The sequence below is a fragment of the Dipodomys merriami genome, unplaced genomic scaffold (assembly GCF_024711535.1).
Source record: "Dipodomys merriami isolate MVZ:Mamm:240054 unplaced genomic scaffold, mDipMer1.0.p SCAF_138, whole genome shotgun sequence".
In the NCBI taxonomy this organism is placed as follows: Eukaryota; Metazoa; Chordata; class Mammalia; order Rodentia; family Heteromyidae; genus Dipodomys; species Dipodomys merriami.
Genome location: NW_027202693.1, coordinates 755,688 through 780,542, shown reverse-complemented (window position 1 = coordinate 780,542; position 24,855 = coordinate 755,688). Strand labels below are relative to the sequence as shown.

The window sequence follows — 24,855 nt, the reverse complement described above, 5'->3', positions numbered from 1 at the left end:
TACACAAACCTAACAATTAGATCTTCTGGAACTAGAGCCCACTGCACTCTATATATTATTCCCCACCCACCCAGTGTCTTCCTGAGCTAATCTGGGTCCAGGCTTGTTCACACCCACTGCCTCACGGCCCCTGTTCAGGCAAGCCGCAGTGTGCTTATCCAACGGGCTGTTGATAGACATTTTGGATGTTCCTGGGCTCCTGTGGTTGTGAGCGTCCTAATTCCTGCCACAGGTACCTATGTGTGGCATCTGCAGGCAACACAGGCTCTGAGTTCCTGTGTGTGGGGCTCCGTAGGGACCACAGGTCTGGATGGAGTCTGCTGTCATGCTCCATTTCATGTGCTTGCCCCTGCAGAGGCTGATGCCTTCGTGTAGGGCAGGGCCTGGGCACGGGCATAGTTCCACTGCCAGACCATATTGTCACTGTGTGTGTGTGTGCATGCTGCTACTGGGATTTGAACTCAGGATCTGGATGCTGACCCTTGAATTTTTTTTGCTCAAGACTAGCACTCTACCATGTGAGCCACATCTCCCCTTCTGTCTTTTTACTGGTTAGTTGGAGAGAAGAGCCTCATAGACTTACCTGCCTAGACTAGCTTTGAACCTCGATCTTCAGATCTCAGCCTCCTGAGTAGCTAGGATCACAGGCGTGAGCCCATGAAGCCTGGCTGCCACTTTTCTTTCCAACCTTTCTGTGCTAGATGGTGGGTCTCAGCTTCTGCCTGGACAGAGCAGAAGTCCCTAGCTCAGCCCTCCCCGCCTCCCCTGATAAAGACATCTGCAATGCCCTCCTTGTCCTGCCAGTGCGCCAGTGTAGTGGGTGGCAGGGACTGGATGCAGCCCTAGACCAATGCAAGCAGATAAGTTGTTCCTTCAGGCTAAAGGATGAAGCCCAAGGGCTGGGAATTCCTCCTGGAAGCCGGTCCCCCTCCCCCTTCTCCCAGCCACCTGTGCCCTCTGCAGTGGTAGACCAGAGACAATGTCTTTCAAACAGTCTAAGTTTTGATACTCACAGGCAGCCAGCAGGAAAGGAGATGACGCCTGGAGGATTCTCGACTCCTTTGAGGGTCTCCTAGTCACGTTTCTTTAAAGGAAAGACCAAAAGCAGCAGTCCCTCTCAATCCTGCCTGCATGTTGGCCACCCACAGCTTTGATGCTGTTGGCAGGACCCAAGGCCCATGGCAGTGGAATTTCTGGAGTGAGATTCAGGCACCCCACCCCACAATCTTATCAGCAGCCAGGGTAGACAGCCTGTACTCAGTAGGCCTCAAAACTTCATGTGGCACCAATTAGAGCCCCCCGATGGCCTTGTTAAAATGCAGGAGGCTGGGCCTCTTCTCCCATTTGATTCTATGCCTCTGGAATGGGGTCCTGAGTTTGTGTGTCTAACCATTTCCCAGTGGATTAAGAATGGCCTTAGCTGGGTGCTGGTGGCTGACACCCGTAATCCTAGCTACACAGGAGGCTGAGATGGGAGGATCATGGTTTGAAGCCAGTCTGGGCAGGAAAGTCCGTGAGACTCTTATCTCCAATAAACTACTCAGAAAAATCCAGAAGTAGAGCTATGGCTTAAGTGGTAGAGTGCTAGCCTTGAGCACAAAGAAGCTCAGGGACAGCACCCAGGCCTTGAGTTCAAGCCCCAGGACTTGCAAAAAAAAAAAAATGGCCTGAACCATGCAGAAACTGACTTGTGCCTCCACAGTGGAGACCCAGCAGCTCGGCCACGGGCTTGGTCCACCCCCTCCCAGCTTCCAAAAGCTGATATGCCCACGGGTGGAAGCCAATCCTGACTTTTCTCTTTCATCTCTTTGCAGTGAAATGCAAAATGGAGGACGAGGAGGTACATGCAGCCACAATTTCATCTCCTTAACTCTGCGCCCCTTCTTCCCCTTCGTGACTAGCACACTGGTTACCCCAGGCCAGGAAGATGTCCAGTGTGCTCTCCATTTCGAATTAACAGAACTACTTGCTCAGTGCAGTCCAGAAAGGATCTGTGGCAGACAAGCTCTAGTGTAAAGAGTGGGGTGGAGGCTTCGCCTGCTGCATCATCCGGAAGTGTTTCTCTACGTCCTGATACTTCCTTACTGCTTCCGGAGCATCCCCTGCCAGCCGCTGTTCAAAACACCATGGAATCTCATCCACACTGGAGATGAGGTGCTGTGTCACTGTTTTTCCCGCTTTCAAAACAATCTGTACTTGAAGTGTTTGTTCATTTCTTGTGGTGTTGGGCAGCTGCCCAACCCGACCACCAAGATACATTCCCAGCCCAACATGAGGCTTTACTTAAAGCCAGACAAGGATCACGAAGAATTTCCCTTGTCTAGGCCCCAAAGTATTAAAGTCTTGCTTTTATTACGGATAAATTAACTTACTGCATTCATTCCTTCTGCAGTTTGCTCTGAGAACCAAGATTCTCCCATTCAGAAAAAAAAAAAAAAAAAATCCCAGAATCAGCAGAAGGCCCAGTGTGGGTGATTTTGACAAGCTAGCACACGTCTTGTGTAAATAGTAAAGCCTTTATTTTTGGGTTAAGAACAGCATTTTGAAAATAAAACCTATCTGCCCATGCTTCACAACTTTTAACTCTGCAGTATTTATATTACAATCATGTATGGTACATATTGATTGTCTTGAAGCTTCTTGAACGATTTTTATTTTTCTGAATATGCGAGTCAGCAAAGGGGAAATCAAGGAACATTATAAAACACACGTGAATGCTCTTAATAAATATATATTATCTATTAAAATGAGCCTGAGCTCTTGGATCAATTAAGAAAAAGCACCTGCCGAGAACCGCCATCAGCTGGCATCTTTACTAACATCTTCGCCTATCAAAGCTACAGAGCCTTCCTTTCATTTGGGGTTCAGCCTGAGTCTTGGCTAACCCAGAAGCTGTCCCTACTCTACAATTGTTCTGTAGCCCTGACTGCATCTGTGCTGGGGTTGGGGGTGGGGGGCGGGGAGCTCTGGATGCCCAGCTTTCAACAAGGGAATCAAAACCCTGCAACCCAGCAGGCACACAGGGCCTTCCCTGTCTGTTAAATGGTAAAATCTCAGAGCTCTTTCTCTGGGCCCCTCACCCCAAGATAGAACAAGCTTCATAAAAGGGACAGGAGTGGCTAGGATAGTCCCAAAGAGATGTCTGTCACTAACCGGATGTGTGAAGATTTGTGCTTACAATTGGGGATTATTCACAGATGCTGCTGTGATGGCAGGACCCCCCGCCCCGCCCCCATTTTGTTTACACCATCAGATCTTAAAGAGACAGGCCAGTCTGTACTTTAGCTTTGTTGGGGTGGGGGGTGCTGCCTTCACAGGCTCTGGGTGGTGAAGAGCTGTTCCTGGCACTCCTCAGATTGAACTTTGAACCCATGGCAAGAATAGCAAATCTCTCCCTCTGCCCTCACTCCCACCTCCACCCATCCTGAGAACATTCAGCTCACCCTGGTCCTAAAGAAGAAGAAGAAAAAAGCCAAAATAAACAAAAACCCAGAGGCGCACTAACCTACCAAAGAGATTTGAAAAGGAAAAACAAATACCCTAAAGGTCTCAAGGAATTTCCCACGGCTCAGAGATGATCTGCGGATCGCCATTTGTCCCACGTTCACTTCCACTGTGATGGGGTGAACTCCCCCCTTCTGTAAGGAGGGGGTCTGGGTGAGTCACGGATGGCATCAGAAAGCTCCAAAGGACTCCAGACAGCGGGGCTGGGCGACCATCTCCTGGCAGGAGAAGGTGTACTGCTGGTGTCCTCCGCCTCCACCAGGATGGGCCCCCAAGTGCTCAGTGAGTGTTTACATGTTCACAACGCCCAGTCTACATGCACCTCCCTTAGTCCCACCCTAGCTGCTCTCCCTCCTTCCCCAAGACCTCAGTTCAGCCTGAGGCATGGTGGGAACTCTCTAAGAGGAAACACATGCTTGAGGCGTCAGGCAGGAGTAATAGGTCAGTAATAGGTCAGTGCCATGCTTTCTTGTCCCCATGCATGGAAATACACGAGCAGTTCAGGAAAAGCCACAGGCTGGCCACACATGGCTGACCACACTGGCCTTTATCTCCCCAGCGGTCTGCAAGGACGGGCAGGGCTGTGTAGGGAAGGGGGATGCAGCAGAAGACTAGGGTCCCAATGGGGGGGGGGGAAATCAGGTTTATTAAAACATACTTGGCTCAGATGTACTGGCTTCTGAAGGACTCACGTCCTCCCTCCTTCCTCCGAACACTAACCCTTTTATTTTTTCTTTTTCCATTTTGTTTAAAGGTTAAAGGCTTATGGGTAGTTGTATAGAAAAAGCAACATAGTGATTAGATGCAGAAGGCCCCTCCCTTGTGTCTACATTCCACGCCGTCAGGTTAAAAACTCTTTTGCCTTGAATGGGTGCTGGCGATTATGCTGGCCAAACAGTGCACAGAACACAGGGCTTTTAATGGCTGGGATGCTGCAAATGCCAAATAACAAAAGAATGACTTGCTCAGGACAGATGGGCATCATGACAGAAGCAAAATGGGCTTGGAGAACAGCCATTTGCATGAAACCAGCAAAAAAGAAAACAACAACAACAACAAAAAAACCCCCAAGGTGCGTACACCCTCCCACCCCCCTCCAGAAGTAAGAAACCCTCATATGGTTCACTCTACCCTGGAACCTTCCCCACAGCCATGGAGAACAATCTCTATTTGCTGGACAGAAGAATACCACACCTCTCCATCCTAGGGGAGTGGGGGAACAATGGGACATCATCACAGAAAGGCTGCTGTGGCACCTGGCCTTCCAACCTGTCTCCAAAAAGGTTGCGGGGAGAGGATGGTAGGTTCAAGCTGGGTGATTGATCTGATTTGAGCATTTGACATGGACATGAGAATATGATTGGGAAAGGTCTTAGAGGGGCATCTGTAAGTGCAGGAATAAGAGATGGTTAAGGGAGAAGGTGCCATTGCTTGTTCAAATAGGCAGGGGGAGGGACTTGCTTTTCTTGCCTCAGCAATAAGGCTCCAGCAAGAGTCACCACTTTCTCCGTGAGTTGGTCACTTCAAGGCCCAGAGAGTATTTTTTCTTTGGCCCGCGCCAGCATCCCTCCACCACTACTGATTATGAAGCTCCCCCATGCTTTGCTTGGGCTCAGCTTATCACTCCCATAAGCTCTGAAATGTGACAACCACAGGCAAGCCAGGAGTTGTGCTCAGCAACTAGGTCATTTCCAAGAGGCCCCCTAGGGTCCAGCCCTCATTGGAGGAGGGTGGAAAGGTGTCTCCCCACCTTCCTCTGCCATAATAAATCAACTTCCGCCGGGCCCAATTTGGTTTTATTCTACCTCTCTTCCTAGCCACATCTCTGAGTGAGCCCTAACACTATTTGCAATGAGCTCTGCTTCAGTGTGCACAGATAGGTTGGTTTAGCATTGTGTGTGTGTGTGTGTGTGTGTGTGTGTGTGTGTGTGTGTGTGTGTGTGTGTGTTGGGGGGGAGGCGGGGCAGTCAGTGTTAGCTTTTCAGTTCATCCGGGTTCACATTTACACGAAATCCCTTGGCTGGGATTTCCACATCTCCTGGCTGGCTGCGAGGTGGCCTGGGTCGGCTACGGTTACTGATTTCTCCCTCAAGAAAGACACGGCCAGGGAATAAAATCGGTAAGAGAGATTCTTATTCTCTGGAACTGAAAAGTCTGTCACCAATGGTGTCTTGCAGTGTGACTTGGCGGAGCGGTTGGGATCTGGAATGACACACAAGGGTAACACACTGAGAACTCTGGTGGTTGGCAAAGATGACATCAGAAGCTGACCTCCTTACCACAATGTGCCCGGGGGGGGGGTGGTTGGGGGTGGGAGTGGAGTGGAGGTGTTTATCTTACTTTGACCTAGTAATATGCTTCCTTACCCAGGCCCTCCCTCTCCTCCCTCCCTTCTTCCATTTCCTTCCTTCCTTTCCTCCTTCCTTCCTTCCTTCCTTCCTTCCTTGCTTGCTTCCTCCCTCCCTCCCTCCCTCCCTTCCTGCCTCCCTCCCTCTCTTCCTCCCTCTCTCCCTCCCTCCCTTTTTGGTGTGCTGGAGATGGAATACGACACCTTGGAGCATTCTGAGCACTCTACCACTGGGTGTGTTCTTAGTTTCTAACTTAATCCCATTCTAAGACCTGGTACTTATTTCTCCACATTGGCCTTGAAGGACAAGGAGGAATTAATTGTGATAGATCTGGCCTTTTCTGGCCATATTTATTATGACACAAGCCAAAGCTTCCTGACTCCTGACTTTCCTTAATGGGACAATAAGCTCAGTGGGTTGCAGAGGGGTTTTAAGAACACAAATCTGTAACTGTGATTTTTTGTGCTTGTTTTAGACCAATGTGAACAAGGGCCAAGCAGGTTCCATTTTGAAGGCTAGAAAAGACAAAGCTCCCCACCCAAGATCAAACCATCCTTGACTTCCATTGAAAGACACAAAAACAAAACCCCAAAACAACTCAGGTTGTTATGAAATGGTCATGTGAAATAAAGAATGGAAATCCAATTTACATATGTAAACTGGCTCATGGGTCATTGCTGAAAGAAGCATGTAGCTATGTTTGGAAAATAAATGTAAGGATGAGAGAGCATCTTTGGTTTGCTGGAGAAGCAAAATGATGTCACTCCACAGAGGCAAAAACGGAGAGGGCGACAGTTCTGCTGATGATCTGTTTGGCATCAGATAGTAAACAGCTTTTGTCTTTGAGGAAGACAAATGGTCATTGCTTCAGTTCTTCAAGATGTCTCTTACAGGGAGTTGGGGGAGGGTAGTGCCCAGCTAGGACACATTACCCAGAGTGGTGATGAGAGGGGGGGCTTTATCTAGGTGGACATCAGCCAAATCTGAGAGGGAGATTCTTATCATTGGGGGCTTTTCATTCATGTCGCCTCTCCCCAAGAGAAGGTACGAAATTCACTGGGAAAAAGAATACCAAGAAAGAAGGAGTGGGCAGAGGTGAATGTTCTGTGTGTGGAGAAAGGGGTCAGAGGGGAAGATGAAACAGAAGCTTTGCATGCAGGTAGCTGGCAGGGCTGCCTGTCCCCAAAAAGCAGCTGCCAAAAGCAGCTGTGGACACAGAATGGGACACTGAGGCTCACACCTAGATACTTACAGTCCCTCCATTGAGCATGACAGCCATCTCGGTTGGCTGATACACGTTGCTTCTAAACGGAGCGCTTGGTTGGTTTCCCAAGACACCTGGTTTCTTCCCAGTGGTGACGCTGGGTTTCTTGCCCATGCTGCCACCACCAGACCTTTTTCCCAAGCTGCCATTGGAAAATCCTGCTGTGCGAAGAGCTGAGGAAGGAGGGAGGGAGGGAGGGGAGAGAAGGGGGAGGGATTGGCAGGAGGACAACATAAAAAAAAGAGAGACAATTCGGTTTTCTTTCCCTGCATCAGGGACACAGTCCAATCTGGCACCCCCACCGCCTGCCCACCACTGTAGCTCCTCCCCCTAGTCACAAGCTTTGATTCAGAAGTCACAAACAAGCTTTGTTCTCTTTGGCCTCTCTACCACCTGACCTGGCTCAGTGGGACTGGGAAGTTTGTAGAGTCCAGGATGAGGGTCAGAGTGAGAGAAGGCCAGGGCTAAACCTTGACCCTCCCCACCCCATGCAGGCCCCTTAAGGGACAGGTGCATCAGGTTCTTTTCACAAAAGAGTCCTTCGCCTCTCTGCACAATGGAGACCTTCGGGGGCTCAGGTCAGTGAAGGCTTGGCAGTCGCTGTCATGGAGACAGGCAGAGATAGGGATGGCTGAGAACAGAGACATCAAGTGCACCACGGTGTCTGTCCTTGTGTGAAAGCACCCTCCCATGTATGTAGGCTTATTTTGAAATGAGAAAGCAAAAAGGCAGCCTTGGACAAAATAAGTCAGCATTCTCCCCTTGACAGGTGGACAGATCCTACTCTGCTTTGTTGCTTTACTTTGGGAGTGAGACTTCCTTTTTTGATTTTTCTTTTGTGCTGATACTGGGGTTTGAACTCAGGGCCTGGTCACTATTAATTTTTTTTTTTGTCTGTTCAAGGTTGGTGCTCTACCACAGCTCCACTTGCTTTGTGTTGGTTAACTGCAGACAAATCTCACGGATTTTCCTTCCCAGGCTGGCTTTGAACCCTGATCCTCAGATCTTAGCCTCCTGATTACAGGCAAGAGCCAATAGAACTCAATGTTTGAGAGTTTTTCTTTTTGTACAAAGAAAAAAAAAAGTACAATGAAAAAGACACGGAGGAGCTTGAAACACATGCTTCCAAGTGAAACAATCCAGTGTGTTACCCTTGTAATGTGTGGTTCCAACAATGTCATTTTTTAGAAAGGACGGTGCTATGGAGACAGGCGGAGATTACTGATTGTCAGGGTCTAGATCAGGGCTGCAGTGGGTGGGAGAGGGGTGGCTGAATGGACCTGGTGGCATCTGAGGGCAGTGAACACTCAATAGGGCACTATAGAAGGATATGCATTTGTCAGAAGCCCACGGGACTGTGCAAAACTATGCTGGGTTCTTAGGATTGGGGAAGTGGCTCAGCCATAGGGAACGTGTCTAGCATGCATGAAGCCCTGGGTTCCATCCCCAGCACTGTAAAACATACAATAACAATAAGAACAGCAACAGCAACAGCAAAAATCCTATCAGCTATAGGATGGTATCTTTATCATCTTCATTGAAAAATACTCATGTTAGCTGGGCACCAGTGGTTCACGCTTGTAATCCTAGCTACTCAGGAGGCTGAGATCTAAGAATTTGCTGTTCAAAGCGGCACAAGTTTGTGAGACTCTTTATCTCCTATGAACCTGAAAAAAGCTAGAGGTGGGCTATGACTCAAGTGGTAGAGTGCTGACTGAGTAAAAAAGCCAAGAGAGCTTGAGACACTGGGGTCAAGCCCCAGTTCTAGTGTGTGCGTGCACGCGCGCTCGCACACACACACACACACACACACACACACACACACGATTCACTGAAAAAGGATTCACTTTATTCTGAGAATAGACACTTTGCTGGCTAAAAATGTAACAAGACAGCTTGGATTTCTGGGGGGCTGCTGGGAAAAGCACAGAATGGGAAAGCCCATCTATAGACTCTTGCGAGAGACTTGGCCTACAAACACATTCTCGTCACAGACAGAAAGGTTCCAGTCTCTTGTTCACCGGTGGGGTGCCTTGGCCAGAGGAAGGGTGCCCCTCTCTGTAGAAGCTATTTGTGATTCTCTGGTGAATATCCCTCCCATACACTCTAGACTCCTGACTGTTGCCTTCTCCCTATCTGAGGAGGTGATTATGTGACTTCGGTCTGACCTATCAGAGCATTCCTCTCTTCCTGTTCCAAACACACTGATTGGTTTAGGTAATGGCCTTCAGGTCCAATCAAAGTTAAAGCTGGGATTTTTGCACCAGCCTCCTGGCACCTATCTCTCTTCCCAGACTCTGGAGCCATGGGCTGTCTTGATGCCAGCAACCGAGAGATGGAGAGAAAATGTTGATGTAACTTGAGTCTCCTGAATCTAATCCTTCCTAAAGCCTGCTGCCCAGTAACTTTGGGGCAGGGGAAGGTTGCTGTTTTTCTTTTTAGTGCCTTTGTCTATTCAAATTGGATTTCTAAATTACTAACTTGCAACAGGCTTCAAGAGGAGGCCTGAGTAACACTCTTCCCACCCTGGGCCAGATCTGAAAGGCAATGAGTTCTGGTTCACCCATAGGGGATCCCCCGTGGAACCAAAAAGCACATAGACTGAATGCCAGACATTTCTTGTGTTGCCAGGCAGGAAGCAAAGGTCCAGTTTATTTGCTCTAATGAGATCTCATGGGTGTAAACTGTGCATTCGTGTGTGTGTGTGTGTGTGTGTGTGTGTGTGTGTGTGTGTGTGTGTGTGTGTGTGTGTGCTGGTGCTTGAACTCAGGGCCTGAGCACTGTCCCTTAGCTTTTTTGATCAGGGCTAGTGCTCTACCACTTGAACCTGACCTTTACTTCCAGCTTTTTGCTGGTTAATTAGACATTAGAGGCTCATAGACTTTCCTGGGCTGGTGGACTTTCCTGCCCGGGGTAGCTTTGAACAGTGATTCTTAGAACTCAGCCTTCTGAGTGGCTACAATTAAGATGTGAGCCATGAGCACCTGGCTTCTAATGAGATCTTTAAAGCACAAAGCCTCAAAGAGAAGAAGAAATAACACATTCTCTGTCTTGCTCCTTGAAAGGTAAACTATTTTTTTCCTTTTTTTGTAGTCCTGGGGTTTGGACGCAGGACTTCAAGTTTACCAGACAGACACTCTACCACTCAAACTACAACTTCACCCTTAAAAGGTATAAACATTTACTATGGCTCAGAAACGTCTCCTAACATGTGATCTGAGACTTATTTTAATCTTTTATCACATACCCTGGGGACTCTTATTAATAAGTAGCAGAGCGGCGCTGGTGGCTCATACTTGTAATCATAGCTACTCAGGAGGTTGAGATTTGAGGATCACAGTTCCAAGCCAGCCTGGACAGGAAAGTCCATGAGACTCTTATCTCTAATTAACCACCAGAAAACCGGAAATGGCGCTGTGGCTCAAGTGGTAGAGTGCTAGCCTTGAGCTGAAGAGCTCAGGGACAGCGGCCAAGAACCGAGTTCAAGCCCCAGGACAATAACAACAAAAAGGAACAGACTGGTGCAGCGAGAGTTTGTTGGGGTCCCAGCTGAGGGAGGTTTGGGTATGACGCAGCCTGGGCATGGCTCAGCCACCATGGTACAGCCCCTCCTCCCACCTCAGACACACTCTTAAAGGAAGAGAGGCCAAAAGGCTGGCCAGAAGTTTCAGAAGCCAGAGAAACACGATCAAGTTCCGCTCCTGGGCTGAGTCCAGTGGGCTCAGGGGTAAGGCCCCCTTATGGGGGCCAGGTTCCTAAACTGGCTGAAGTCAGTACCACAGATGCCAGCAGCTGTGCCTACCTTGGCAAAGGTGTATGCCCATATGGGTCCCCTGCCAGCAGAGCAAGGGTTTCTGAAATGAAGGCTGTCCATCTAGGCCTTCTACCATCTAGATTTCTCTCTGTGTGAGCCTCCGGAGGTAAAGGGCCTTCCTTACCCAAGCCTGCTCTGCTTGCTCCTGTGAACCTTGTTGGCAACGCACTGGGGATGATCCCAAGGAGGGATCAAAAACACAAAACAAAACACAAAAGGGTGTGGAGGCATATCTTGAGTGGTAGAGTACTTGCCTAGCCAGTGTGAGGTCCTGAGTTCAAACCCCAGTAAACCTTATTCCCCCTCTCCCCCAAATCTGACAACACCCAAGGTTACTGAAGAGGTAGGGTTTTGAGGAGGGCTCGAATGGAATGAACAGATTGTGGGGTGAGGGGGAACACTTCTTAGTCTACCTTACTGGGGTGCAGTGTGGGCATTTCAGTGTGGATATAGGAAGTTTTCTTTTTATTCCTGCAAAGAGTTAACTGACCAAAAGCTGGACGAAGAACAAATCATGCTTGGTGCAGCGTCAGCTACTGTGGGAAGCGGAGGCCAGCAGAGTTTTTTACTGCGCGAAAGATCAGAAAATAAATCCCAGTGCCTGATGGAAAACCGCAGTATCCAAAAGCTCCCGGAGCTCTGGAGCTCCTGACCTTGGCATGGCCACCATAACACTGACCTCAGCACCCCGTGGGACGGCACTGCCCACACTCGAGCCTCCTGCTTCTGCCTTCTGCCTTCCACTGATGTGCATCATCATGCCCAGCCAACTCTCCTTGTGGGTCCTATTCCCCAGCTGTACCCTTGGGTTCAACTCACAGCCTTGTGCCTAATCTTAGGTAAGCACTCTACCACTTGAGTCATTCCCTCATCCTTTTGCTCCTCCCTTCCCCCCTCTCCTTCTCTCTCTCCTCCTTTCTCTGTCTCTCTCTCTCTTTTCCAGATAGGGTCTCACACTTTTGCCCGGACTAGGCATAGACTGCAATCCTACTAACCTCTGCCTTCTGAGTAGCTGGAATTACAGGCATGCACTACCATACCTACCAGCTCTCATTTTTTGTTGTTGTTGTTATTACAGTCCTTAGGCTTGAACTCAGGGGTCTGGGTGTTGTCCCTCAGCTTTTTGTTCAAGGCTGGCACTCTACCAACTTGAGCCACACCTCCACATCCAGCTTTTTGGTGATTCATTGGAGATAAGAATCTCATAGATTTTCCTGCCCAGGCTGGCTTTGAACCTCAATCCTTAGATTTCAGCCTCTTGATGGGATTACAGGCGTGAGCCACCAATGCTTGGACAGGTTATTTTACTTAATGTTGGGTGTAGGAACCTAGCCAGTTCCTTTCACATGACAGTTCCAAGGAGCATGCGGGGTCATGCACCGGACCCCCTGGGTAGGTCCTGCCTTGTGACTTGGTGTTGAGTCAGGGCTACAGCAGGGACGTGCAGTCCCGGGTACCTGGACAATGTCGCTCAAGTCCCACTGGCTCTTCCTTCCAGTCTCAGAACCCAGCGGAACTTGCTCAGCCCACTCAGGAGTTCTGGGGACTTGTAACTGGGAGGCAGGTGTTTGTGGTGGGCCAGCTGGGGGACACATTCTACACATACATGTCCTCAAAGGATTCCCAAGCAGCATGGAGCCCCTACTGTCTGTGACCCACTCCAGATGACCTGTCATCACATCTTGCTCTCCACTCCTAGTCTGATTTTTTTTTGGGGGGGGGGGAAAGAACCCAACCAGGACTGGCAAGCTCCATGCCAGTTCCTCCAGGGGCATGGTGCTTGTATGCCGCCTCCCACGACAGCTCTATGAAACACATTCTCTCATTCATTCCTATTATATCAATTACGGCTCAGAGAGATCCTGCAACCTGCCCAAAGCCACAGAACTTAGACACCTGCCCCTGGGGCGAGGTAGGAGGGGGGCCCCCCGAAGTCGGCATGCCAGAGCGGCCCCCACGTGCTCCCCAACTACCTGCATGGTGCTCGTCCATGGAGAAGGCCTTGTTTTCCATGTAGGTCCTCGGCAGGTGCGCGTCCTCCTCGAACGCCGTCTCCCGCATCCTGGGCTGCGATGTATCGAAGTAGTTGGGCGGGCTCTCTTGCAGGGGTGGCAGGAGGGTGCAGTGGATCTCGGGGATGGCGTGGAAGATCACGAAGACCCAGCCGCTGGCCGTCAGCGTGATGGCCAGTGTGGCGTCGCTCCAGGCATCTCCCTGCCGCATGATGATGTTGCCGAAGAGGTACAGGGTCATCCAGGCCACCCAGATGAGCAGGGAGAGGAAGGCGGTGATGAGGATGAAGGCCCCGTTCAGCTTCCACCTCTTGAACTTGCCGCACAGCGTGAAGAGCGCCTGGGCGAGCGTGATGGCCAGCAGGACCATGTCGTAGATGAGGGCCAAGACGAAATCCATCGGCTCGTAGGCACAGGCCGGCTTCGTGTCACGCAGCACCGTCAGCACCAGCCACTCGGTGGCAATGATCACCTGCACCAGCATCAAGCACAGCGCCAGGCCCACCAGCTGCCAGCCGGCCGGGCTCGTGCCGTGGCGCACCAGCCTCCGCACGCGCCACGCCTGGCTCAGCAGGCAGGAGAAGCAGAGCGCGAAGAGCACGCCCCAGAGGAAGCGGCGGATGGAGCAGATGGTCTCGTCCATCCGGATGATAAAGGCGAAGGTCAGCCCGAAGAGGCCCAGGGTCCCCAGGAGGAAGAGGAAGTGCAGGCATATCGGCCTTCTCTTCTCCTTGTCCTTAATGAAGGGCAGCCGGACCAGGAGAATCAGCATCAGAAGCAGCGTGATCAGGGCGCCCGCCCCGGCCACTGCCTCCACCACGATTCCCCAGATGGCGTCCAGGTCGCACAGAGACACGTACTGAGGGAGAAGGTCCAGCCCGCAACCCCGGGACGTGCTGGCGTTCTCAGAGGCCACAGAGGCGATCACCAAGAGCACGAGGAAAGGGAGCACCTGGTGGGTTCTCATCTTTCTCTCTGATACTTGGAATGTTCTAGAAAATAGGATGGGGGATGGGGGGGAGGGGGGAGGAATGATTAGAAAGAAAGATCAAGCCATTGTGAGGATCCCCTCTCTCCCAATTTCTTGAAGATCTGCCACAAATCCATCCACCTGGCCCCTTGGAAAGGCACCCTACCTTCTCCCAGGCTCTGTGGCCTTCACAGAGCCTTCATCTCCCATCTGCACCCCAGACCTGGACCAGCGACCACCCTGAAGTCACCATCACAAGTGGCCAGTGGCCCAGTTGGGACAAAGACCCAACTCACCTTCTCTGCATGTCTTTATTCATTCAATTCAATACTTGCTGGCCACGTCCGACCTCTTCAGAAATAAGGGAATAAGGAAGTTTTAAAAGGACAGCTACAGGCTAGGCACTGTGAGCTGGAACCACCACACACATCCCCTGTATCAATCTCCAAACCGTAACAGCTAACATGTGACAGATGGCTCGCTGTGGACCTAGTAACTGGACACAGCCAGTGCTCATAATGCCCTGTGAGGCAAGGTCCTATTGTGACCTCCATTGTATAGGGTACCACACAGGATCTCAGGAAGTGACACCTGTTCCAAGTGAACCCCCTCCCCCCGCCATGAGTCCTATAAGAGACCTTCTCCAGCCTCGCAGAGTCTCACAGGTAGTAGAACCTTGGCATCTGTGGATGGGGAAGATGAAGGGTGGGCTCTATATCCACTTTTTCCCTTGTCAAATACGGACCAAGCATATAAGGCCCCTAGGAATGACTTAAGCATCCTCAGATACTGATTGATACCCCGTTGGGGGTGCCCAGGCTATCCCAGAACAGCCTTCCTTCCCCCACAAGATACCGAGGAGGAATGCTGTTCAAAAGACACTGTCACCCTCCCTTCCCTGCCCTACCTCGCTCTCACACAGTTGTCTTCCTCCCGCAATCTCTGGAGGCTCAAGCCACTCACTCTCTGAAGCTCTCTCTCTCTCTTTCTTGTCCCCAGACAAGCAGCCCCTCCACACAGCAGCCTCCCCCCTGCACTTCCCCCAAGTGTTCTCTTTGCATCCGGCACCCCTCTGCCTGGACACGGCCCGTGTGTCTCTAGATCGCTGTGCAATCTTCTGCCTCTCCTCCCCCAAGCTCGGCTCTGAGGCCATCAGCGCCAACTGGGGCCAAGAACACCTCGTCCCCACCCCAGACAGCGGTCTCTTGTCTCCTTTCTTCACTCTAATCAAGCCGGTCATTTTTTTTTTTTTTTGGTTGTTGTTGTTGTCATTATTGTTGCTTGTTCTGCTTTTTGCTGCCTCTCTTGTTTCTTCTTCTCCCCCCTTCCTGTCCTCTCCTCCCTTCCTGCAAGATGTGGCTGAACGGGGGACGTGGCAGGATGAACCTTATCTACTCATCCGTAGACCAGGCTTTCTCAGCCTTGGAAGAATGGCGCTTTGTTGTTGGGCCTGCCCTGTGCAGGCAGCCTCCCTGCCCTTCACAAGACCTGCCAGGAGTGTGCGTCACCTTCTCCATCCAAGATGTCTCTAGACACCACCGAATGTCCCATATGGCACGGAAGAGCATGGAGTAGATATGTCATAAATCCTTCGTGACTGGCCTTTGTCACCATGCCACCGATGCCTTGCTTCTGAGCGGGGCCACAACCCTGGAAGCTGGACTCTTGCTCATTTCTGGCCTAACTCAGCCCTTGATGGCTTGTAGCCACCTGTTGTTCTGAAGCAGCAGCAGCAGCAGCAGCAGCAGCAGCAGCAGCAGCAGCAGCAGCAGCAGCAGCAGCAGGTAGCACCCCTGGGGCTTCCATAAGTAAATTCAGTATCGACCCAACTGGGCTGCTTCTCGGTTCTTCCTGTGAGCATCTCAGATCCCGCCTGGGCCAGGAGGCTGGCTATAAATCATTGTTGATGCAGAAGATGGCTGGTGTGGTATGGGGCTGTCTCCTTGGCCTACAAACCGAAGGAGGCAGGCAAGACACTCAGCAAGACAGGGCTCCTCCAACAAGAGCCCAGCATAGCACTCGGGCAAACTCAGGGATGCAGGGGCAGCTTGGATGTCAGTGACGAGCTGGCTTGGTGGTCTCCTCACTTACTCTTGGGTTCACACGTAACCTGTATGTCACTGGCAGACTGGCCAGGGCCTTGCGGTTGACCCACTTAACACCTAACACCTCCAAACGTGTCCATCACCATGTCTCACAACTGCACCCTGGGATCACTTCCGTAGCACAGCCACTGGGCACATCCCATGTGATACCACCAGAGAAGGTCGCTCTAGACAGAACTGCTTGTCACAAAGTTCTAGAAGCAGGCGGCAACTGAGATGTGTCATAGCCAGTCTCAGTAAACATACCCCAGGCAGCCTCTCTAAGTGTCTCCCAGGGGTTCTAGAGTCTTGCCCACTCTCCCCCCCCCCATCCAACAACCCTGAGCTAGTGGTTTTTAACCAAGGGCACTTTTATACTTTACTCTCTCTCTCTCTCTCTCTCTCTCTCTCTCTCTCTCTCTCTCTCTCTCTCTCTCTCTCTCTCTCTCACACACACACACACACACACACACACACACACACACACACACCACACTCCAGGGGACATTTATCAATGTCAAAGGGCACTTTTGTTTGACAGGTAAGTATTCAACCATTTGAACCCTTTGTGCTTTAGTTATTTCTCAGATAGAGTCTCTTGCTTTTTTCCTGGGGCTGACCTCAGATCTCTATCCTTCTACCTAAGCCTCCTACCTTCCTATATAAATTGAGATTACAGGCACTGTGTACCACCCCATGCAGCTTATTGGTTGAAATGGGAGCTTGTTTAACTTTTTGCCCAGTTTGATCTTGAACCTCAGTCCTCCTGATCTCCCAAGTAACCACCATACCTGGTCCCTAAGAACATTTTTGGTTCTCACAGTTGGAAAGAGGGCATCTGTTGGATGGAAGACAAGGGTGGTGCCTATTCTTTATCATTCAAAGAACAGTCTCCATCACATAGCGTTATCCAGCTCAGGAAGGCAATGGGGTGCCAGCTGGAAAAGCCTGGCTTAGACATTAAAGTCAGAGCTGGTGTGGTCGATGCCGGGAAACCAGGCAGCCTTGGGCCTGAACCCCATGGCACGTCCTTGCAAAAACTTGGCCTTCTTTAGCAAGATCACTCTCTTTCTCAGGGGGAGCTCTCTTCCTTGGCCTGACTTCACAGCTGCTCTTGCTGGACTTTCCAACTCCAACAGGAAATCTATAGACATCATGAGAACACCAAGATGGCGCCCAAAGCTCCAGAAGCTGGGTCCAGGCCTTTAGGTCCTGCCTCCTTTCTGACAGGAAATGGATACACTAATGCTTTCTGCTTCCATCCCTGCAAGGTAGAACCCTTTGGTTCTCCCATTTCTAAAGAGAGCCCCTGATTTTCCTTTGGAAAGCTACCACCTCAGGTCTAGCCAATCAGATCATTAGTCCTACCCTTTGGCCACACTGATTGGCTCAGATAGACCTAGCCCCAAACAGACCTATAAGAATCAGCCACGGGAATTTTGCTCACAATAACTGGAAAGAGAGCTTGGTGTTTTTGCTGGAGTTGGTAAGCTAGAAGTAGAGAAGGACCAGCTTGCCTTTCTGAGTAACGCTGACCCAGAGGAGACAGCTAAGGGACGGACTAGAGGCCTAGTACTCTGTGCGGCTGGGTTCATCCATGCCTGAAACCAAGTCTGGTCTTTTGCCATTCCAAGCAGGCCCTGTTGGGAATTAAGCCCACGTGAACTTGCCAACAAAGATGCTTTCAAAATTCTTCCACATTGAGTGGCACCGTGGTAACTGCTTCCTATGTTCTGAGCACCCTTGGGTGCCTGCCACATCAGCAACATGCAAGAATCTATAGATTAGCCCAAGGCAACTCCTTGCACTATCTTCATTTATGGGATGGGAGTTAAATGTTGTGGTCCAGAGCCAGTGGGCTTGTCCAAGGTCAAGCCAGGAAGGGGTGGAGCCCAAGGCAAACAACTGTGCCTATTGTCCCTGGCTCCTCCACAGGCCCAGGCTCTAAGGGGGCATCATTTGGAGAGGCCTCCCAGCCTAAAACAGATCCTCCCCGTTCTCCCACTGCTCAAACACCAGTTATGACCTTCGTCATTATTTTCCATCATTTTATTTTATTACTCTTTTGATCTGCTTCTCTCCACCAGACCCCAAGTCTAGGCACACACCCACCCACTCAGGCCTTTTTACTTTCTGTAATTTTTCCATATATATATATATTTGCCAAGTTGGCCTCAGACCACAAGCCTCCTACCTATTTCCCCCTCTGTATAGCAAGGCTGATAGATGTGTACCAGCACATCTGACTTGTTTGTAGAGGTGGAGTCTCACGAACTTTTTGGTCTGGGCTTGACCTACAGCTCCCATCTTTTGATCTCCAACTCTTAAGTAGCTGGGCTTATAGGCATGAGGGATAAAGCCTGGGCTACCCTTGTCTGTTGAGTTCCAGAACTTAAATGAGTAAATTTATAAATTCACTCTCTGATCCTGACATCATCCAGAAAGGCAATGTTTTCATAGAGGAGAAAACCGAGGGTCTGAGAGATTTAAATTGAAGTTTGATTGAGCCACACAAAGGCTACAGGATCAGAACCAGGACACACACAGCGGAGAAGCCTGCCCCTTGGGCATACCCTTGGGCAGGAAACCCAGTCCTGTACCATCAGCCACTTGCCCCCCCCCCTCCAACAGCCTGCTCCTCAGGAGCCCCATGAGGAACAATACCAGATTACGGGTTTGGAATACTCCTTAAGACAGGCCTAACTGCGATGGCATAAACCCCAGCAACAAACCCCAACCCCAAACCTGTGGGATGCAGGCAGGCGGCTCGTCAAAGGGGTAATGAATAAATGGGAATGAATGTGCAAGACTCAGCTCACATACTAATTACCTCTGCTGCCAGCCACGCTTCCAGAGATGTGACTCACTGAGAGGTTCTTAAATACAAGGCGTGTGTGCATGCACGTGTGTGTGCACACACATACAGTCGCTCTGCAGAGGGCCAGGAGCGGCTGGCAGGTGGAGAGTCTCCTTCTTCCATTTCTCCAAGCAATGGGACCTGCCTGCAGTGGCTGGAAATTGCAGAGGGACCCTGTGTGTGTGAAGGACAGCAAAACTACCTGAGGCCACACACAAGGCTGGCTTCCAGCCCAAAGTCTTGCCAAGATGGCTCGAGTCAGCCTTCCCAGTTTCAAATCCTTTCCTGTGGGTTAGAGGTGGAGCTCAGAGCTTACTTTCTTAGGACCAGTTCCTGGGTCCCCCCCAACCCCCGCCAGTTCCTCTGGGAGAAAACTGTCCCAGAATACTTGCTAGCCCTCTGAGACTTCATCTTCTTGGCCTCACTTTCCTCATCTGTGAAATTGGGGTGATAACAATGCTTTCCCCCACCCCCCCATGGGTTAGTGGTGAGAATTAGGATAACAATTAAGAGCCAGGCGTGGTGTCCCACATCTTTGGAAGACAGGCAAGGGGGCTCTTCAGTTTAAGGTCTAGCCTGTACCTACCTGTTGAGACCCTGTCTCCAAAATACAATACATTACAATACAATAAATCAACCATCACTCAAGAAGACTATTTGGGTGTTGCACAGTAGTTTATACAGAGCACACACTCAGCCGAAGTGTCTGTTAAGTGAATAAAAGATGGGCTGATCTTCCTTTGAAATTGAAACACTGAATTCTTCCACCCCTGGTTTTCTAGGAGGGGAGGTTGCCATGGAGACCACTGGGCTCTTCCAGGTGTTTGTCACCGTGGCTCCCAGCTTCCCCATCACAACAAGCAACAAGTCCCTGAGGTGTGAAGGGGAGATTCCTGGAGGGGTACACTATCCCCTGGGGAACCCCATTCCCCATCATGGGGCTTGAACTCAGGGCCTGGACACTGTTCTTGAACTCTTTTGCTCCAGGTTAGCCCTCTACCACTATGGGCCACAGCACCATTTCTGGTTTTCTTGTGGTTTATTGCAGATAAACAGTCTCACAGCCTTGCCTACTTGGGCTGGCTTTGAAGCTCGATCCTCAGATCTCGGCCTCCTGAGTTGTTAAGATTTCAGGCGTGAGCCACCAACACTGGGCCTTTCTCTGTGTTTAACTATTCTAGGCGGGTACTCTTAAGAGAAGCCTTAGCCTTCCTGGGAAGAGGACCTGAGGTGGAGCCCAGGGACCCCGGAACTCAGACCCCCCTCCTTCTGGAGCCTAGATGCCAACTTGTCACCTGGGCACCTAGGAACCAGGATCCCCTTCTCCCTCATCTACCCATGGGCAATGAGAAACAAGTGTCCCACTGGGCTCTGGAACACGCCATTCTGGTGGCCCCAGGGCTATTCATTCAGTCCTCCACCTGGGGTGGGGGTCAGAGGCATCTTAACCCCATCCATTCTTAAGATGGTGGTGGTTGAGGGCACTGGAAGATGGAAGGGGAAGAAAAATTGAACAGGGTCATGTGAGTATGTATGTGTTAATGTGTGTGTGTGTGTGTGTGTGTGTGTGTGTGTGTGAGAGAGAGAGAGAGAGAGAGAGAGAGAGAGAGAGAGAGAGAGAGAGAGAGAGAGAGAGAGAGAGAGAGAAGAGAAAGAGAGCGTAGCTTCCCTAGCCTTTCCTAGCCCCAGGCATCCTCAGTAGATCAGTACCCAGCTGAATAAATGACACAGTTTCCACTCCCATCAGACTCCTGGGCTTGAAAGACAGCAGTGGGAGCGAGGCCAGAACCACGTGACACTTACATAACCACTCAGAGCCTCAGTTTCCTGATCTGTACAGTGGGGGTGACTCTGCTGCCTTCCCACAATCATTGCAAGAAGTCCCCCACCCCACCCCCAACCCCGGGGAAGGCCTCCACGTAGAGCCTGGCATACAGGGAGCCAGGGCTACCTCTTGTTCAGACAAGCTCAGGACAATGGAGACGGAGAGGTCCAGTGACTTGGCCAGACGTGTACTGGACTGGACTGGCCACCTGGGGACTAGACTTTGTTTCTCCCAGTTCCGGATCCCACCACAGTTCACCTGTTCGGTCCTCCCTCCCCCATCTGACAGAAGCCTGGGATGAGGCTGGGAGTATCACACCCCCCACATGTCCCACGCACCCCAGCATTACACTCCACCCTAGCTTAGTCTCACAACGCTGCCTGGATTAAACTGTTACAAAGTTTCCTGACACTAGAGTCTTTCCCAGCTTGGAGAAGCTCCTCCGCAGGCTGGTTATCTTTTCCAAGTTATTCCATCCCATAATCTTCATTTCTCCAAGCTAAGACACTGGTCTCTTGGGGGTGGGGGATGGGGAGTGGGCCCAATCTCAAACGTAAAAACTCTCCTAGGTTAGTAAACAGGGCTGTAAGAACACCAGCTCTGTGACCCATGAATATCCATGAATATGCAAAGCAGCTGCAATCCTGTAAATAAAAGCAATCATTTAAATGCAAATTGTATCCTTGGCTGCCCGTTAGTTCCAGCGTGGAAGGTTCCTTTAGAGTTGTAATTCTGCAAACTAAATCGGACTCACCCTCCCCCCCCCCTCACCTCCAGACCCCCTCCAAGCCCTGCCAGCAAATGCTGGAGGGGCCCAGGGCCTGGGATGGATTAGAACTGCCTGAGAGTGGGGAACGGGGCTTTAGGATGGAAGCCATCACTCCCATTGGCTCAGGGCAGGGCAGGGCAGGCCAGGCTCAGAGCGGTCCCCACGGGGCTGGATGGAGCCGGACCTCTCGGCGCCTCACCATTCACGGGATGGCAGAAGAGAAAGGGAGCTGCTGGCCTGTCTGTCTCCTTGCAGAGGTCAGGGGATGGTTTAAAAATCAGTTCCTGTGGCTTCCCGCTCAAAACCCTGCAAGGGATCATTGCCCCAAACAGAATAAACCCTAGATTGTCATGGCTCAGAACTGCAAGATCCGGCTGGTGCCTCTTATCTCCCCCCTCCCCTTCCCAGCGGCCCCCCTCCCCACAATTCTGCCCATAGGCTCCAGCCACGAGGGCCTTTGTTCCGGTCCTACAAGCTCATTCCCACCTCCTAGGCCATTCTTGCCTCAAGATCTCCCTCTGGGAGACCCCCTCCTCCCCCCAAGCTGCTCTATGTCACTTTCTGGGGCCATCACCATGTCTCAGCCTTCTGGCTAGCCTGTGGGAAACAGATGCTGTGTTGGTCAGGTATTTTACCTTCTTCCTCAGTATCCATCCATCTACACCCTTCATCTCTTGTCCTAGTGGTGTGTGTGTGTGTGTGTGTGTGTGTGTGTGTGTGTGTGTGTGTGTGTGTGTGTGTGTGTCCAATTTATACAAGGCTGGGCTTGACAGCCCTCCCCCCTCCTTCCAGTTCTGTGTCTGGTATATTTGTCCAAATAAAGATTCTGAGCTTATCTTTCTAAGGAACTCCCAAGCTTCTCGCTGCCTGGGCCGCAAATAGCGACTCCTTCCCGGCCCGCCCCATCCTACTCAGCTGACCCCCCTTTTTTAGACTTACAGCAACTGTCGGGGCTGGCGGAGGACGTGTCACGCCGCAGTTCGGGGAGAAAGCCGTCGGGGAGGAGGGTCCTGGACCCACACATGCCCATTTGCATGCATTTCCATGCAGTTTCACTCGGAGCCTTGGGCGATTCCCAAAGCCCCTTGGTCCCCACCGAAGAAACTTCGAAATAACATGCCTTGGCCCACAGAGTACGGAGGGTTTTGTGCCAGGCCCCTCCCCCCAGCTCCCGTGTCGTCGCGGGGGACCCCCCCGGGGTCTGCAGGGGTGCCCCCCCGCCCCGCTCCATCCCGGGGCCCTCCGCAGCCAGACTGGCGCGTGTGTTGGGGCCCCAGGCGGGGACGCCGCTGCCCGCCACACTCCAGGGGCCTTTGTCCTGCGCTCCAAGCAGCGCCCCCCTTAGCAAAAGAAGGGGGGGGGCAAGGAGAGGGGACTAGGCGAGGCCTGGGTGTAACAGAGCGAGACCTGGGGAGGGAACGAACCCCGAGGCTCTGGGGCGTCCTTATGCCCTCCCCCCCGCGCCAAGGGGGCCTGGGCTCCATCCCCAGTGCTCCTCTGCGCCCCCCCCCCCGTCCCCGGGAACAGAGGACACAGCACAGGGCGAGTCCTGAGTCGTAGCCCGGCTCCGGTGCCCGGCATCTGGAACGGAAACGACCCCTCCTCATATGGGACGCAGCTGCCCCCCCAATTGTCCCCCAGGCTCGGATCTCGGCTCCGCCCCCTCCCCTGGCCCGTGCCTCCGGTCCCCTCCCCTAGGCCCAGCTGCGGGCCTGGCCCTTAGGCCCTGCGGCAGGTGCGGCTGACCCCCGCGCCCGGCCCCGGCGCCCGGGTCGGTCCGCCCGGTCCAGCGCCAGCCCCCGCCCCCTGCGCCCCGCAGCACGGCTCCCGCGCCCTGCCCGGGCTCCGCTCACTCGGGCTCGGCTGCGGTGACTCCCTTTACCTGGGGTCACCCCGAGGCCCTCCCCGAAGACTTGGGTCTCCACTCGGAGGTCGGGGCCCGTCCCGCCCTCTGCGGCTCCTCTCCACCCGATCCCCCTTTCCCCCTCAGCTCAGCTCCGGCGTGGAGGGGACAGACACGAAGCAGAAGCCTCCTCCCTCCTTCCCAAGCCCACGGCAGGAAAAGTTTCGGGGGTCCCCGCCGCGTCGCCCCCCGTTTCGCCGCGGCTCGCACTCACCGACCCTCGCGGCCCCGTAGCGCTGGCGATCCTGCCGGCCCTCGGCCCGAGTCACATCCCCGCAGCGCCGCTGCGGCCTCCGCTCGCCCGCTCAGCGCCCGCCGCCCTCCGCTCGCGCCTCACCGCATCGCCCTGCGCCCAGCTGCCGCGCAAGGCGCCCCCGGGCCCGGCCCGCGCTGCAGCAGCGCCCGCGGCTCCGCCCCGCCAGCCCCGCCCCGCCCACAGGCCCCGCCCCAGCGCTCAGGCCCCGTCCACGGCTCCGCCCCCGCCCCGTCCACGGCTCCGACACTCAGGCCCCGCCTCTCCGCCAAGCCCCGCCCCTCAACTCAGGCCTCCCCCCCATGGCTCCGCCCCCGACCCGGCCACGGCTCCGCTCCCACGCCCAGGCCCCGCCCCTCAAGCGAGGCCCCTCCTGACAGCTCCTCCCCCTCGAAGACCCGCCCCGCCTACAGCCCCGCTCCACCACTCAGGGCCCGCCCTGCTGACCCGCCCACCACCAAAGTCCCGCCCCGCGAAGCCCCGCCCCCACGGGGGTCCCCGGGCCGCGGCCCCTCCGCGTCCGGGTCCGCATTGCACCCCAAGCGCGGCCCGTAAACGCGGACTTCGGCGCGCCCCAGCCACGCGGGCCGGGAAGCTCGGCGGACCCTGCGGCGCGCTCCGCCGTCACCGATGCCCCCGCGTGCGTGGGGTGCCAGGCGCGCTCCCCTCCCGCGGCCCCCGGCCCGCGCGGTGTCCCCGCAGCGCGCCCCTCCCGTGGTCCGCACGCAGGGTCGCCAGCACCGCGGCCGCGCGCACCACGCACGTCCGCCGGGGCGCACAGACACGGGGGGCCGGGACCCTGCGCGCCCAGGGCCCGGACGCCCTCCCCTCACCCGCCGGGACGGGGCGGGCGGGGTCGCGCCGGTTCCCTCCGGGGTAGGGGACCCCAGGGCGGCGGCGTGGGTCCCGTCCGGACTTGCGGGTCCCCCTGTCCCCCGGATCCGCGTCCTGGGACTCCAGCCCCCTGCGCACCCCAGCCCGCTAGGACGCGCAGGCACCGGGCGGGGGGGGGGAGACCCCGGCCCCCGGCGGCGGGGGTGCGGATGAACCCCTTCTTTTTGGGGGTGCTGGCCGTCCGTGCCCGCCGCGCGGAGACCCCACCCCGCTCCCGCCGAGCCCGCTTTCCCGGGGGTCCTTGGAGGCCTTTTATCCTTTAGGGAAAACGGGGAGGCAGAGTTCCTGGGCCCGGGTCTGCGCTCTCCCGGTGCCCGGGCCGCGGTTGTCCCGCTCGGCCCCGGGGTCGTCTCGGAGC

The 24,855-nt window shown here is 53.3% G+C and overlaps 2 protein-coding genes across 5 annotated transcripts in view; one reads left to right on the top strand and one right to left on the bottom strand.

The window, feature by feature from the left end:
- The window catches only part of LOC138825585 (IQ domain-containing protein K-like), a 68,724-nt gene extending 66,260 nt beyond the window's left edge, over nt 1–2,464 (top strand). The window contains exon 7 of the mRNA XM_070020244.1: nt 1,815–2,464. Within this exon, the coding sequence (XP_069876345.1) occupies nt 1,815–1,870 (56 nt within the window). The 3' untranslated portion in view covers nt 1,871–2,464. The remainder of the gene's footprint in view (nt 1–1,814) is intronic.
- Nucleotides 2,465–2,497: 33 nt separating this feature from the next.
- On the bottom strand, nt 2,498–23,722 carry LOC138825584 (G-protein coupled receptor family C group 5 member B). 4 transcript variants are annotated; one of them, XM_070020240.1, is made up of 5 exons: nt 14,820–14,843; nt 14,209–14,263; nt 12,904–13,934; nt 7,105–7,289; nt 2,498–5,706 (listed from the first exon to the last, which is right to left on the bottom strand). In XM_070020240.1, exons 2-5 carry the CDS (start codon nt 14,229–14,231, stop codon nt 5,662–5,664), a joined length of 1,284 nt encoding a protein of 427 aa, XP_069876341.1. In that variant the 5' UTR covers nt 14,232–14,263; nt 14,820–14,843; the 3' UTR covers nt 2,498–5,661. The 4 variants fall into 4 exon arrangements, with proteins under 4 accessions (XP_069876341.1, XP_069876342.1, XP_069876343.1 ...); XM_070020241.1 differs by lacking the exons at nt 14,209–14,263; nt 14,820–14,843 and adding an exon at nt 23,565–23,722; XM_070020242.1 differs by lacking the exons at nt 14,209–14,263; nt 14,820–14,843 and adding an exon at nt 22,387–22,535.
- Between the last annotated feature and the right edge of the window lie 1,133 nt (nt 23,723–24,855).